Source organism: Trachurus trachurus (genome assembly GCF_905171665.1).
Source record: "Trachurus trachurus genome assembly, chromosome: 1".
NCBI classification, from domain to species: domain Eukaryota; kingdom Metazoa; phylum Chordata; class Actinopteri; order Carangiformes; family Carangidae; genus Trachurus; species Trachurus trachurus.
In genome coordinates, this window is record NC_139891.1 from 14,298,750 (window position 1) to 14,314,302 (window position 15,553).

General features: G+C 41.4%; 3 protein-coding genes across 6 annotated transcripts; 1 reads left to right on the forward strand and 2 right to left on the reverse strand.

Annotated features, from left to right (window-relative positions):
* Positions 1-30: 30 nt before the first annotated feature.
* Positions 31-3,786, reverse strand: LOC311008189 (arf-GAP with dual PH domain-containing protein 2-like). 3 transcript variants are annotated; one of them, XM_084001639.1, is made up of 11 exons: positions 3,547-3,786; positions 2,842-2,972; positions 2,492-2,583; positions 2,146-2,234; positions 1,914-2,026; positions 1,671-1,817; positions 1,301-1,330; positions 1,153-1,215; positions 895-972; positions 450-678; positions 31-336 (listed from the first exon to the last, which is right to left on the reverse strand). In XM_084001639.1, exons 1-11 carry the CDS (start codon positions 3,632-3,634, stop codon positions 308-310), a joined length of 1,089 nt encoding a protein of 362 aa, XP_083857765.1. In that variant the 5' UTR covers positions 3,635-3,786; the 3' UTR covers positions 31-307. The 3 variants fall into 3 exon arrangements, with proteins under 3 accessions (XP_083857765.1, XP_083857764.1, XP_083857763.1); XM_084001638.1 differs by having other exon boundaries at positions 1,301-1,384; XM_084001637.1 differs by having other exon boundaries at positions 1,301-1,384; positions 1,671-2,026.
* Positions 3,787-5,128: 1,342 nt separating this feature from the next.
* On the forward strand, positions 5,129-8,179 carry tefm (transcription elongation factor, mitochondrial). Of its 2 annotated transcripts, XR_014595389.1 has the most exons (6): positions 5,129-5,258; positions 6,158-6,645; positions 6,925-7,074; positions 7,244-7,422; positions 7,599-8,005; positions 8,077-8,179. XR_014595389.1 is itself a non-coding variant. In XM_083971848.1 (5 exons), exons 1-5 carry the CDS (start codon positions 5,216-5,218, stop codon positions 7,861-7,863), a joined length of 1,125 nt encoding a protein of 374 aa, XP_083827974.1. In that variant the 5' UTR covers positions 5,129-5,215; the 3' UTR covers positions 7,864-8,010. The 2 variants fall into 2 exon arrangements, 1 of the variants encoding a protein (XP_083827974.1); XM_083971848.1 differs by lacking the exon at positions 8,077-8,179 and having other exon boundaries at positions 7,599-8,010.
* A 275-nt stretch (positions 8,180-8,454) lies between these two features.
* Positions 8,455-14,512, reverse strand: atad5b (ATPase family AAA domain containing 5b). The gene is made up of 13 exons (XM_083983201.1): positions 13,897-14,512; positions 13,498-13,823; positions 13,310-13,406; positions 13,126-13,208; positions 12,429-12,577; positions 11,819-11,981; positions 11,367-11,641; positions 11,186-11,279; positions 11,044-11,108; positions 10,552-10,704; positions 9,375-10,201; positions 8,920-9,078; positions 8,455-8,576 (listed from the first exon to the last, which is right to left on the reverse strand). The coding sequence occupies exons 1-13, from the start codon at positions 14,496-14,498 to the stop codon at positions 8,498-8,500; spliced, it is 3,072 nt and encodes a 1,023-aa protein (XP_083839327.1). The 5' UTR covers positions 14,499-14,512; the 3' UTR covers positions 8,455-8,497.
* Positions 14,513-15,553: the final 1,041 nt, after the last annotated feature.

The following is a 15,553-nucleotide window of genomic DNA, read 5'->3' on the forward strand; positions in this document are numbered from 1 at the left end:
TTTAATAAATACAATAGGAGAAACTGAGAAAATACACCATTTGGTTTCATGCTTTGGTAATATATTGCAGGAGAATGCTTTAATCTGTTGTCACTGTTGGCAAAGACAAGATAATACATTTCAGAGACACTGTTTCTGATGTCTCTGAATCTTAAGCAATGTCTCAGTAACAGACAATGGAGGCAGGGATGAGTTAAGTGTCAGCGTCACTTTAGGAAGTGACACTGTCAGTCTATTATGTCCCAAAAGGATGTTCTTTATTGCGTTTGTTGTGTATGACATTTTGCATACCATGAAACCGCTCCACTCATTTTCCCCTTCTCAAGTTGGCTTCATCTGAATTAAAGACAGAATGAAAGACTGGGTTAGGAGGACTCACCATTATTTCACATGTATGTACTCATTCTATGCTAAGCTGTACTGTATCAAAGGTAAAACCAGTATCTCACTAGAGTAGTCCTCTGGTGTCATTGGTTGAGAGATGACCTTCCTAAGTGCCTCCAGCCATTCCCTCTGCTCCTGCTCCTGCTCACACGTAAACAGAAACTCTCTGAATGGAGTCTGCAGCGTGATGCCACAGCGCCACCGGCCCCCTCTCGTGCTCTTGCCGCTGCTCTCTGACACAGAGTAGCTGTGGCTCTCTGAGCCTATGAAGACAGCACCCAGCTCTGTAGCATCCTGAGAATGATACCACAAGCACAGGGAAGTGTTCAGTGAAAAACATGGGTGTGATCAACTGAAAACAATATGTTTTGTTTCATGTCAGGCTTATGTGAATATGATAAGAATACATAATCATTGTACTTTTTATAACTGAGTGATAAAATCTAATCTCATCTAATCTTTGTAGACACAGTGCAGACACAATGACACACTATCTACAGTATTCTTTACCAGAGGAGTTTTAAAATATAGAAGCTTTCTGTCCGATGGGCACAGTGTGAACCACCTCTTCTTGAATGGCTCCCGTTGCTGACAACACACATACACAATAGAAAGAAAGAAAGAAAGAAAGAAAGAAAGAAAGAAAGAAAGAAAGAAAGAAAGAAAGAAAGAAAGAAAGAAAGAAAGAAAGAAAGGATCAAATTAATCTGTCATATAAAACCGAACAAACCCATATGTTTTTTTATAGAATAAGGAAAGCTGACAGACCGTTGGTCCAGTTTTCTCCATGTATCCCTCCTTCAGACAGTGTCTTGTTAACTGAGGTATAAACTGTGTGAAGGGACATGGGAAATAATGAATAAAAGTCACAGTAAACATTTTAACTGTCTATTTGAATGTATGAAAACTGTCTCACATCAGTGTCTTGAAGAGTGGGGTGTTTCTTCTGAAGGTATGCCAATCGGGTCGCCCGGATAGCATTGAATAGAGATACAACATCCTACAGCATAAGGCATCAGATAAAGGATGGTATATCAGGCACATAAACTACAATCAATGCAGGTGTATTGTTTGGACAATCTCATATGTTTCAGGTTTACATAATTCATAACGTCAGCTTTACTTGGACTACATTGTTATTCCTCTGTCATTCTCTCTAACAGTTGTGAGTTTCAGAGTTAACTCGCTCCACACATGCTCTGTGTGTGTGCTGTAGTTACCAAGACAGTAATCAAGTAGTTTATCTGCTGCAAGTGGAAATGAAACAGCTCTTTAGCTGAGCTTACCTGACCCCTCTCATGGTAAACAAACAAATTCCTTGTACGCTTGTCCTGCAGGTAGGATATCTGCAGACCATGACTGTGGCCGATCTTCTCTGGCTGGAAAACTGCATTCAGATCCTTCATGCAGATGACAGCTTTGGGAACCTTGGACTGTTTTTTATGTGAAGGATGAGGTAGGATTTTAAAAGAAAACATTTTTGAGTGCAACCTAAATATGCCCATAAAACACTGTGGACAACTACTCACATCGTCTTTGACGAAGTATCTGAGTGTGAAATCTTTCCGGGACAGCACAAAGGTCCTTTTAAGAAACTGCTTGTTGTCTTTGCCCTTCTTCCATAGTGTCGATTCAAATGGATCTGGATCAGATATATCAAATTAACCATAAAGGGGAGACACCTTATGATCTGTGGAGAAAACTGATGCGGATTCATAAAGAAGAATAAAATCTTTATGGTATTAATAGAGTAGTCAGTACCTTTATTATAAACTTGGTGAATGTAGTTATTTTCTCCTGTGAACTCCCTTCTTTCATACTTTGCACGTATCCATTGATCCTTGAGGACACTAAAAGCAGCATGGATGAAAAACAACTGTTTAAAAAATACGAGGCACAGCAAACATGTGGGCCTGCCATTGATAATAGCGTCTTTAGCAGAAGCTCCACCTCATTCCTGAACAGACATTGTTTGTTCCTCTTTCTCTGTGCTGCATGTGCAACAGGAGTGCCCACTGCCATTCACTAATTGGAGTATTTGTTGAGTCTTCACTTTTCACTTCCACTTAGCCAGTGGTGTGAATGGCTGTTTCAAGCGGTCACTCACATGCAGTCTTTTTGCTGTGGCTGGTAGAAGAAGGCAGGGATGCACTTCTCAAAAATGGCTCTGGCAGCAGAATTTCCCCTCTCCCGCATGAACTGAAACCCAAGATTTAAAAGGTTATACCAATAGAAAAGAAATTATGCATGGTATGTAACTCATTTAGAAATCCTGCTTTGTTTTCCAAGCCAAAACTAATGATCAACAACAGATCAGAGATCAGAGTACTTTTTAATAGAGATAGATAAGTATAATAAAAACACAGAAAGCAACTGTCAATGAAGATTTAAATAGAATAAATAATGAATACATGTTTATTAGCTGTAATAAGATGAATCCAAACTGCAGGCCTTTACCTCTACTAGTGAATCTTCCCATAGGTCCAGACGTATTGATTTCACTCTGCTGACATCGGGCAAATTCCGATGCATCCCAGAGCAGTTGAGGCACACAAAGATACCGAGAGTGTAGGAGGCCCAGTCCGGATCTGTGGGCAAAAACAGTATTAGAAGGAACCAAATGAAGTACGAACTGTTGTTTGACGGAAAACGTTAAAGTGCAAACAGATGTTTATTTCTGGGCCAACAGAGACTACAAATACAGGGGTAATGTCAGCAGTGAAATACACAAAATGAGAATTTGTTTTTTGTCTTTAAATATATATTTTCTCTCCCTCTCACTTTTCTCAGACAAACAGACACAAACACACTGTTTCCATTGCTCACACACTGCCATGATGGCGACAAAAAGTGTTGGTAGTTGCAGGAGGAACAATGAGGTCATGCACAGTATACAGCAGCTCCACTTCCCCTTGTAAGAGTTGAATTTAAAACGTGACTTGATAGCAATATAGTTTTGGAGATCAGTTAACAAACAACCTCACATGGCTCTGGGATAAAAGCTACAGTTTACCCATTACAATTCACTATTACCTGAAGAAAACATGAATTCATAAAGAGTTCAGGTGTTATGGTCTGTAATAGCTGAAATATGTATTGTTGAAAAGTAAAAAAGAAACATGGAGTACTAATGTCCTGGTTAGAACAAATTAGTGTACTTACCAGGAGCTCCACAGTCAGCACACATGTTGTTACCTGGCTGCCGCACCAAATCGAGCAGGATTTTGTTATTTCTCTCCAGATTGGCCATAGGTGTTAGTCGTTTCCCCCTGTTAGAGTTGAGTCCCAACAAGAAATAGTACTAACTCCATGTCGATTTTAACCAGCTTGTGGTACAGAGCTAGTCTGCTCTGTAGCAGGTGAAAAACAACATTTCTTCTCGCAGACCAGCGGTCCAGCATTTCCTCTTAAAAGCACAGCATCATGCAGTTTATTGTTCTGCACACAAACACATAGGTCCAGAAATAACAGAGAAAGGAAGTGAAACAGACGTAACAGGGTGAATGACTTACAGGATCAGGCTGTTAGACTTATATGAAATTAGTTTGTGGTTCAGCTTGTGTGGGGGATGTGGCTTCATGCAGATTTACAGTATAATGTAGGCTACTATTCATTTTTTGAATTTAACTGAAAAGCAGGGTAGACATAACACAAACATGTATTATTAGAGACAATGCAGTGATGTACAATTAATGAATGGAACCTGTAAAAATATACATTTTAGACCAAAGAAGTGAGGTTTTTAAAGGACCTGCACATCTGGTACAATTAGTTATACCTTAAAAAATACTATTGGTGACCTTTTTGATCTACCTTGGATAGTGAACCATGTGTAAGTAGTTTTCGCAGTAGTTTGCTGGTAGTTCAAATATATTCATGGGTGGTGACTGAAGTATTTAAAATAATAATGTTTAGCCGTATTTTCTGTAGCTTACTGAAAATACAAATGATTTTGGGCCAGAGAAGGAGAGGAATGGTTGATTTATGTTCATCATCAGGCAACACACCTGACCTTTGTGCAGTTCAAAGCCAAGGGTGGCGGTGTGGCTCAGTGCTCAGACAACAATGTCATTCTGGATATAAACATCCTGAATCAAGAATCACCATGGCCATTCTTATTGTATAAAGCCAAGCTGGCATTCTTCACTCCTCCCCATGAATATGTCTTTCTTTTTTTTGTCTATGTAAATTACAATTATTTGTTTGTTTGTGCGTGCGTGCGTGCGTGCGTGTGTTTTAGCTTCTTTCCTGTGTGAAGCAATGAATAGATTGCAAAAGTACCTCCGGAGAACCAAGACATTGTAATCTGCATATCATTATTGATCCTGGAGCTACTAAACTGTATCAGACTGTAATGGTGGTTGTGGTTCCTAGTGGTGGAAATACACTCATGTGGAAAAACACGAGTTAATTGCAGTAGAAGAAAATGTGAAACGCTGAAATAAAGTTTAATAAAATATAAGTGTTGTTCTGTATGCTACTCTTGAAAGATAGTGAGTTAACTTACATCACAGTGTTTGTGATGCTGTTGAAATGAGTTGAATCGTAGGAGGAGGTAGCTACTTCTGATAATCATTCTATCATCAATGATATAATTAGTAATGTTAACATAAACCGTGGGTATCAATAAAGCAACGTACGAAATGCTACATACCGTATTTCCACACATGTCAATGGAAGAAAAAGGACCCCGGAACCAATGTAACGCGAGTTTGTTGTGCTGCACCGGTCGATTATTGAGCGTCGGACAACAACCAGAGGACGAAGCTGCTCCACCTGCATGATGTTATAGCTAAAAAAAACCATCTGTTATTTACTTCAACTAACAACAATGTGGGTCGCCAGGCGGTTTCTGTCATCGGTCGTCCAGAGAAGTATGTGTTCATTGTGAAATGTTTTATCTTTACTGCTTGTTTTCTAACACCTCAGCGCACAGACCGCTAACGTTGAGCTAACACAGCCAGCTGCAAATGCTAATTTAAAGTTATAGAGGTTTAAATGTGAAAATGTCAAGTTTTAAATGTTTAAAGTTTGTGAAGGTAAGAGAAGAGAGTAAAGCGGTTTGACATTTATGTCCAAAAACATTTTTCACTCTCGAAAGTGAATTTAGTTGATCTCAAGTTTCATGAGAATTGTGTTCAGATCAAACGAGATCATTATAAATTTGTTTTATACATGGGTTTTTGGTATCTATGAGCTACAACATGAGGTAGTAAACCGAGCATGAAAGTGCACCAATAATAGGGTAAGTTGAGCCATTTGCCCCTGTGCCACTTAATGAGTGTATTTTGGCTGTATTCTGGATGTTTATGATTACAGTAGCCTAATACATTCATGAAAACAGGCTAAGCTGTTTATGGTGAGGCCAAGCTTTACTTTCAAAGAGAAAGATGTAGATGAGAGATTCTTCTTCCCAAGATGTGATGTAATCGCAAAACTCCCCAAACCTCAGTGAGTTGGTGTCTCAGCAGCAGGTCCCAGCAGTTTGTGTTCACCTGTAACCTGGACAAGGGGGAAATTGAGTAAAGGGGGAGGTGGGAGATGGATGGAGGGAAGGAGGGGCTCAACTTGTGCCACAAGACCACTGTTTTTGGACATGCTATATTATCAAAACAGTTATGTTAACACTCATTCTGTTTGTTTGTAGGGATGCACAACATCCTGGCTGGAATATATGCAGATATGTTAGTTAGCAACAAAACTATAATTGAGATGAACATGAATATGAAAAGATGTTAATCTTACCCCACTCTCCCCTACTTTGTCTATACAGGGCAGTACGCCGGGCAGTGTGGTTTATTCCGGGGACCTCGGCACGGCGCCCTCCCCGAGCTGGAGCTGCGGTATCTCCAGTGCACATGCTGCTGGAGGAGCCGGGTACCCGTGGCCGGCTTTGAGACCCTGAACGCCACCCTCTCCTCCACCTCTGAGCCCTGCAAGGACGAAGCCAACCGACCTCTGGACGCCTGCTACACCTCCGAGCAACGAGACACAATCCTCCAGCTGCTCAACAACGCCTCGCCGGCAGAGCTGGCCGACGTCAAGCTCCTCAGAGGCCGCAAGTCGCTCAACATTGTGGAGTACAGGACTAAAAACGGACCCTTTACAAATCTGGAGAGCGTGGTGAACGTACCTCTGCTCAAACACAAAAGTGCTGTCATAGTCTTCAACTCCATCCTCAACCCGGTGAAGAAGGAGAAGAAAGTGAGGATCCAGCTGGCCAAGTTTATCAGGCCAGAGGTGGACAGGTCCTGGTTGGAGGTGAGGCTCTGCTCCTGTCTGCGTGAATTTAATGATCACACTCAGCTAGAGGTCGACACACAAATTAAAGTGGGTTGTCCTGGGTTTAATTCATCACACAAAGCTGTAATTGTAGTTTCTGTTTGCCTGAAACACAGGCATGGGTATAAATCAAGACAAGAAAGTCTGACTGTTTGTAAAAATGTTTTGGTATTCACCTTATTTCATTTGTCAAACGATGTTAACTGTGAAAAGGGAAATGCAAAAAATTCACTTTTTTCCCCCCATTTGTTTATTCAGGATGCCAATTCCATAGTGTCAATAATATGCGGAACTAATAAAGTTGCCTGGGCACATGTGGACCGTGGAATGACTTTACTGGATTGGCAGCAGCTCGATTGTCCCAACTTCTTGAAGGGAACATACATGGCTTCCCCTTACCTGAATGACGTGAGTAACACCACCAGTCTGTTATTACTGAAAGTTTACTGTCATTGTTAAGCCATATAACAGCCATTTACCTTGTGTTGTTTCTTCAATGTTTGGGTGGATGTCACTTTACACAATCTAAACCCATACTCAGCTGCACAATTTGTAATTTTTCCTGTTCTGCCAACAGGTTTCTGCAGTCGTGTCAACGCTCCCGTCTGCTGACTTCTACATTATAGAGAAATCTTCTATCTCGGTGCAGAATACTGCCCTGTTCCCCATTATGGCTCACATGAGGACAGTGGAGGCCATGCTGTTTGCTCTGCTGGAGCCCAAACTCTCATCACCAGAGGCCAATATTCCTCCCAGGTAGGAAAAAGGAATAAAACATCAATAGTGACTGTTTTTAACTTCAACATTCACCATTAAATCAAATTAAATCATGCTCATTTAATACCAAACATGCTTCAGCTTTTCATTTTAAATCAATAACTCTTAAGTGAACATACATTAAATGACCCGACAATTTCTTTACTCCACTGCAGAGTTTTGAACATGATGCGAACTGCTGTGGGACGCCACTTTGGACTAATGGTGGGGGAGTGTCGGACCAGCGGGGCACAGGCAGTTCGTCGGCTAATGACCGAGTCGGTGACTCAAAAGCTTCCCAGGATAAACTTTCCCCAAGAGCTGCTGGTCAAGTACAGGAACTCCTTCCAGATGGGGAGCAGGAGAGGAGGAGAGGAGCTCTGTGATGCTCTGCTCCAGGCTGTAGCTTTTTATGAGCTGCTCAGTGAATCCTCCAGTTAGCTGCCACCTGGACCCACATCACGCCCTGCTGACTGTGCACCAAAACCCACTGACCTCTGAAGTGGCATCCTGAGCCTTCCTGTATCCCTGGACAGACAGGGTGGTAACGGTTGGCTTATTTAAAGTATTTTATATACCTAAGGTTACATTAAAGCAGAAGTAAGTGATATATTTGTGTTAATATAAGTCTTAAATAGTTATATCTTCCTACAGCAATCACTTTAAACACTCAAGACTTATTTTGCTATGGTGATTTGTCATTTCTACTGCTGATCTTGTTTGATTTGGACACTTGAACAAACTAAGTGCTGTTTGCCACCTCCTCATTCATGTTGGTTATGGTCAAGACTTCTGCCGTAACTTACAACAATTATTTTAGAAAAAGACCTCTTGGTTGTCATGTCTGTGTGAACAAAAAGTGACAACCCTAAAATAACTTTGCAAGATCAAGAAGAATTTACAAAAATGTATGTTTTATTTATACTTCATGGTTGCACTTACATGTAAATAAAACCTTATTTGATTTCACATCACAAGTGTGTAAAATTCATTTGAAAAAGAGTGTTTTTTAATAAAATTAATGCACAGTTGAATAAATATAGATTGAGTAAGTTGAGGTAGTCCAGATCTTTCTCTAAGAGAAATCTTCTGCCAGGAGTTGGAAGGTTGACTTTGACAGGCCAAGGTGTACACTGCTGAGGTAGTTCAGACACCTGTGGTGGAGGATAAATTATTTGGATGTTGAGTAAGTGCATTCAATCATCAAATGTATGCCTAATAACTGACCACATTTTAATCCAACAATGGCAATGATTCAAATGGAGGATTTAACGCTAGCTGGCTTGGACCTAAAAAAAACCCCCTGATGGTAATTACATATTGGAAGCGGTTGGGTTTATGATACACCCACCATCATCTGCCTTCCACTGTCCCAATAAACATCTGATGTTAGAATTTTGTTGTTATTATAACCCATGTAAGTAAGAAATAGTCACACTGAAGTTTGTACACATCTGTAGAATATTCATTTAAACCTGAGTGTTGTGTCTGGCTCACCTGACCGACTCTGCTTTCTGTTGCTGTGCTCTGTGAAAGCGACAGATGGAGCGGAGGACCGGCATGTAGTCAACACTGACAGCTTGTCTGTTCCCCAGCAGGCTGAAGGATTTGTTGCTGAGCACCGTCCTGCTCAGCTCGTACCTTTTCTGGGACACACTGTAAGGGAGAGGCCCAAAGTCAAACATGGTGAAAAACGACCTTTTTTGTTTGTTTCGCCTCTCCAGATGCCAGGAAAAATAAGAAGAGTGTGATATAGGAGCCAAATCCATTCTGGTGCCTCATCCCCCTGATAGTCTACTGAAAAAATTGGCATCCAAATTAGGATAGTTTATGTAAAGACAAATAAAATCTACATCATGGACGAATCTAGATTGGTCAGGTTACAAACCAAAATACCACATAGTAAACTACTTGAATCAATGTTCAGGAGAGGAGGTATAAAATAGGCTCACCTTTGTGTACAATGAAGTTGAAAGCCAAATCTGAGGCTCTGTCTTTTGGAAGTGTTGGGGAACATCAGTCTTTCCATCAGCGTCTCCAGCTTTTTATCCTCCAGGCCCTGGCTGTGATTTTGGGCCTCGGTCCACGCCTCGCACACTCGCCACCGGCATCTGTGAAAGCCCAAGCCCTCGGCAGCGGCCTGAATATTCACCATCCTCTCCTGACTCCAGCTCCTGTCCAACTCCTCACTCGTCTCGTCCAGCAAACTGTCCTTTATCTCTGCCCCTGTCCAGGCAAACGCCTCAGGTCTGCATGAGCCTGAAACAAGCTGTGCCGCAGCTGGCAGAGTGGCGTCTAGGTACGACATGAGGTCAAAGAAGTCAGTCAGGGCGTTTAAAGAGTCGGTTTCCACTTTGGTGGATATTTCTCCAGTCTTGTTAATTGACCTGGGGTGTCTAGAACGAGCCCCATTTAATGATGATGAGGTGCTTTGAGGTTTGTGTGTTGAAGTGGGACGTGACGTGGTGTCAGACACTGTTGCATTGTATTTCCTTCTACTGAGCCTGGAGTTATTCCTAACAGATTTCCTGTTGGTTGCTGATTTTTCTGGGCTGACATTTCGATCGAGCTGCTGGAAGTGAGGATCAGTGCCCGAGGTTGGCAGCTCACTCAGCGGCCCAGAACAAATAACCTTGTCCAGGTAGTGGACTGAAATTTCATTGGCGCCGACGGGCAGAAGGAGCTCCAGGTTGGTGTAGAGAAGAGGCACACCTCCTCTCCAGCTCTCAGCTAGGAGGCTCAGGAGCTTGTTCATGGCTGTTTCAGACCAGTGTTGACACTGAAAAAATCACAGACAAATTACTGACAAAGGACATTTTTCCTTAGGGAAAAGCTTACCAAGTTTAATATAGATACAGATAAATATAGGCCCTTGCCTTTAGAAGGTTCAAAAGTTGGTTTTGGGTAACAGACTGAAGACCAAGCATGGTGGCAGTGCAACCTGTGTCACACGGAGGAGGACAGGAGTCTGAAGTCTCTCCTCCTCCAGCATCACTTGAGTCTAGATTCGTTAGAATGGAGAGAAACGTCCTGAAAATCTGTACTGGCATTGAGAGCTTTTGTGTCTGTAAGAGGCCCTGACTGATACTCACACTGTGCGTGATTAGGTAAACCTCTGTTCAGAAGTGCCTGTCCTCCACCGCTGAGCACCCAGAGCTGTAGCTGCAGCAGACAGCGCCTGACGTCACCACATGCGAGTCTGAGGAGGCTGCAAACATCATCCAGCTCCAGTCGCATGTTCTCAGCCAAACACACCAGCTGCAGGTAGCTACAGACGCTCACCTGGGAACACATCAAGTACGTAAGTTTATGACAATTCGTTATAACTTGTTATAAACTTTGTGGTTGTTTTTGCCTTTTGATTTTCAATGAAATTTTAAATAACGATGATAATGATGATGTGGCCTTTGTTGCAGCCTGTACCAGACAAACATGTTTACACTTTTTGATACGTGGACTGTGGTGCTTCTTGTTCCTGCTATTTTTTTGCAGCTCCTGCAAATTGGGTATTGTTCCTAACCATATTGCGACTTTGATTATATTTCGATAACATGTGTGGGGAGCCTTTGGGTTTGGGTTCGTTTGTTTGTACAAGAATAGAGAGATAAAAATTTCACTCACCACTGATGGGGTTTTGAAAATGACTTCGTCCAAGCTGCAGTTGAATCTCTCTCTGAACAAGGGATCTAAAGAGGATATTTACTTTGCATCACAGCTTGTCATCAAATCTATTCTATTCTAAAATTACAGTGTGTGCATTTACCATTGGTGGTCAGAATGACTGGCCTTTTAGTGGTTGTCATGAAAGTTTTGATGGCAGCGAGGAAACCAACATCATCGTTGAATATGACATCAACCTGTGGGAACCGACAGTTGCAAACAGATCAACTCAGCCCAAACATTAAATTATAGATCTTACAGTGTCAGATTGCCAAAGGGTTTACCTCTTCAAATAGAATGAGTGATGTGGCTGTCCGTTTGCTCTGTGGCCTCGTTTGATCACAGCCTGGTGATGGGCTGCCCGATTTCTTGCTGTCTGGTTTCTCGGATGGCGACGGGCCACCAGAGTGTAAGTGATCTGCTTTGGCCTTCATCTTAAAGTAGTTGGCCAAAGTGACTGTGGCTGGACGAGCTTTTCCTTTGCGACCAGAGCGGCCAAAGTTCTGTACCGTCCTCTTTTTTGTGGTAGAGATGACATTTTTAAGAGGCACTGTTTTTCCTGTTAAAAAATCCAAATGCCTGTTAAAGTTATTATAATTGAAGTCTCCATTACTTTAAATCAAATGTCACATCATGAATTTGTTTTTAACGTTTTAACACAACACAACTGTTGTGTTCAGTCAGTATTCAGATAAAGGCCCTGTCTATCTCAGTCTCTACCATCTCCATCTCCTACCAGGGTAAGGCTCAGGTTTAGGGGTGCGGCTGCTGTTGCTGAGATAAGCAGGTTTCAGTGGGTCTTTGCCCAGCGTCTCCACTAGGTGGGACTGGGTAGCCTCCGTCAGCTGGGACAGAACATGGCGGCCACTGCGCTGTGAAGAGCAGTTCACCTCAAACACCTTTGATTAAAAAGACAAAGAAAAATTTTAATCAAATGTTGATTACTGTTAAATAAACATGACCTGAGAGGATTACTGTCATGAAAGCAGGTCCAGTGAGGGCCACACAAATCCCCACAAATCACTTCACTTGATTTATGGATGATTTTGTCAAGCAGTCAGTGGTGTAGACACTGATGAGAGAATAATTTTAGACTACACAGAGAGTTGTGCTGCTGGCTTTAAATATTTTGCCAAATAGCTTTTTAATAACAATGTCTAAAACATTACTTTTCATTTATATTACTTATTTATAGTAAGTCTGTTCTAACGGTTTTCAAATCGTTTTTTTTTTTCTTTTTTCATTTTTGTACATTTGTTTTCTCATAAAATGTATGGTAGAAATCTGACACCACAGAGGTTGTTTAGTGGTGGGATCTATTGAAACATATTGGACCTTATTCTGACCTTGAAGCCAAGTTCCTGAGCGCAGGCGTACACTGAGGCAGTCTTCCCCACACCTGGGGGTCCTGTTATGAGCATGGTGTTGCACAGTGGACCCTCTCTGTTGTCCTCTGCCCCAGCCTCACCTTGGAAGTCACCACAGTCCCACAGGTCTGCACAGAAGGACAGTCATTACTGAAAAACTCCTCCTGGGAAATCTTGAAATTAAACTATATTTTCAAAGACCAAATGTTATTATGGACCCTTGATTATATCAACGCTATTTTGGCGTTCCAACACTTAGAGAAGCCTAAAGATCAGGTGCCCATAATCGAACTATGGTATCTTACAACATTTGTTGTTTTCTTGTGATGTCTTTTTTTTAATGATTTATTAATTTTTTAATAACAATTGTATTGTTGTGATCTTGTAATGTGTATGTTTTTTTTTTTTTGTTTTTTTTTAAGACTGGGGGTGGGGGTGGGGTGGGAACAGGTAACTATGCAAAAGGCCAACCCGTACATCTGTTATTATTTACTTAAAAACCAATAAAAAAGAGCTTGAAAAGAAAAGAAATGGGGTGGTGGTAGTGGTGTGGTGACACAAAAACAATCAATCTTGTGACAAACATTGAGACATGGCTCATTTCAAGTCACATTAAAAATTTAACCCTGAGTAGAGGTAAAAGATTAAGTAATGAGTGACAAATTACTGCATATACCACTGCTGCTCTCTTCATCTTTCCTTTCCTCCATTTTTCTCCTTTCGTCACAGTCGGCTCGTAGTTTCCATTTCTTCAACCAACTGGAGTCCAGACAAAAATCGAAAGAAAAAAGTTGTACTTTAACTGATTTCAAATCCAATATGTGAGTGAGAGGATGACAGAGCAAACAAACAAAACTCACCTGTGCAGTTTATTCACTTGGACAGAGTTGCCTATGACTTCACTTGAACACTGAGGATGGTACTTGTCTGTCCAGAGAACATCCTCAAAACTGGAATCTAGACAAAGGGGAAAAAGTTTTATTTTCTGTTCTTAAAAGTAAATAATAAAACTTAGGAATACAAATTCATCATTGTACGGGAGGTTTACCTCTGTGAAAAATATCACAAGTCATCAGTGACTGGCCGACAGATTCTGTGTTGTCTGTCCTTTCGGAGTTTGGCTCACAGTTGTTCGACTGAGCTTTTAGGCTCTCACTTTGCTGCCTCAGTCTGTGACTGCGACTTAGCTTACTGGTCCTAGGCTGATTCTTCACAAGCACAACTGGACTTTCCTGGACACACTGCGCTGAAAGGCGACTTTGATCCACACCAACAGCATCCTCTGCAGTAAGACTACACCTCAGACGCTTGGACGACCTCTCTGAACTTCCATCTTCTCGTTTCCTCTTCTCTTTGAGGTGGTTCTGCTGGGAGCTTTCTACTTTGGGTGAGATATAGGATAGCTTTTCAAGTGAACCGAAAGAATGATAACAGAATGTTAACAGACTGCTGAATGTTACCTGTGGATCCCAAATCCTGCAGATTTTCACTTGCCTTCTTCTGCAAAGTGCTGAACACTTCGTGGACTGGAAATGCGAGATTAGATGCTTTGATTTCTTCGAGACATTTGTGCAGATCTGAGGTTGAAAACCGTAATCTCGAGGTGGACAGACTAAACCCAACTTTCTCTTTGGGGTGAGACACTGTGGAGGATGACACCTGGATCTGACTCTTCACCCCTCGCACATCCTCCCTCTGAACTACTTTCTTCTCGACAAGCTGCCCCACTTTGCCATTACTGCTCCTTTTACTCTCGCTCTGCCGTAAGAAAATAGGCGCAATTTTAATGTCTTTAGCGCAGCAGGGCTTTTTCTTCTGCTCCTGCAACAGTTCAGTCTCTCGTGTGGAGATGCCTGCAGCAACAACAACATTTGAGCCGTATTTGTCTGCAGCCGCCGGCGAGGCTGAACCTCCCTCTGCTGATGTTTTATCATCGTCACAGCTCGACTCTGATAACAGCAGCGCTCTTACCTCAGTGGGTTGTGTTTGGCCTTTGCTCTGGCAGGTTGTATCCTTGTAGTTTTTGTTTCGTTTGAGTTTGTTTCGCATCGTAAAGTAGCTCAAACACTGTCCGGAGGCATTTTGACTTTGGCGCTTGGCTGTGACGTCAATTTGCGCGACCAAATGCTACAGTAAATTTTAATTTACTTTTACGCGAAGGGGGCTTGTTACATTATGTTATCATTATACTAATTTAGGAAAAAGTATGAATACATTTATAAAACATCCAGACTGACGTGCAGAGACGTTAAAATCTGCTAAAGGAGGTTTTAGTTGAGCCAAAGATTGTTTATGTGCATACAAACTACACTGATGCGCCATACTACAGTTTAGCGGAGATGATTAGTCCACTCTAAAACCAGTGTATCAGAGGTGACATGACATTGATGCATAAGAAAACAAATTGCCTTCCCCCTCCATTAAAAAAAATCATCTTGCAGCAGCTTCTCTAATGTTCTTGTTGTTGTTGTTTTTCCTCTCAGGAACAGTGGGAATGGGTTTGTGGATAGTTTCCTGGCTTTCTACATCAGTGAACTTTCTAATTAATCAAGACTTTCTGTGTTAATAACAGTGTTAATAACACAGAAGGAAAAGTTAGTAATTTCATAAGATCTTAAGAGAGTAATTCAAAAACAGGCGAGGTCCTAAAAAAGAGCCTTCAACAAAATTATAATAAAATAAAATAAAAGATTCAAATGATGTAAACCCAGATGATGTGGAATAAATCTCAGGCTTCCAAGTGGTTACCTGCCTGCTTTACAGACAGATGAGAGCACATTGAGATTAATTTAAACCAAGACAATGCTGCTTTCCCAAGTAGAAGAACCTGGAGACTGGAGGGTGAAGAGAATTTATGGTGTTAGGTTTCCACAACCTCTATTGTCTTTTACCTATGCAAATGATCCACCTTCCCAGACACTTGTCTGCACACATCACTTCGTAATATATAGAGGACATAAATACCTGTACTTTAACCAAAATTACAGTGATCAATAATTACATATTTCAAACCACTTAATTTTGGCATTCATTTTAAATGCAAAAAAAAAAAAAAAACCTCTCAGGATAATGACCAAATACAAACTTGACATTTTACCTTATTG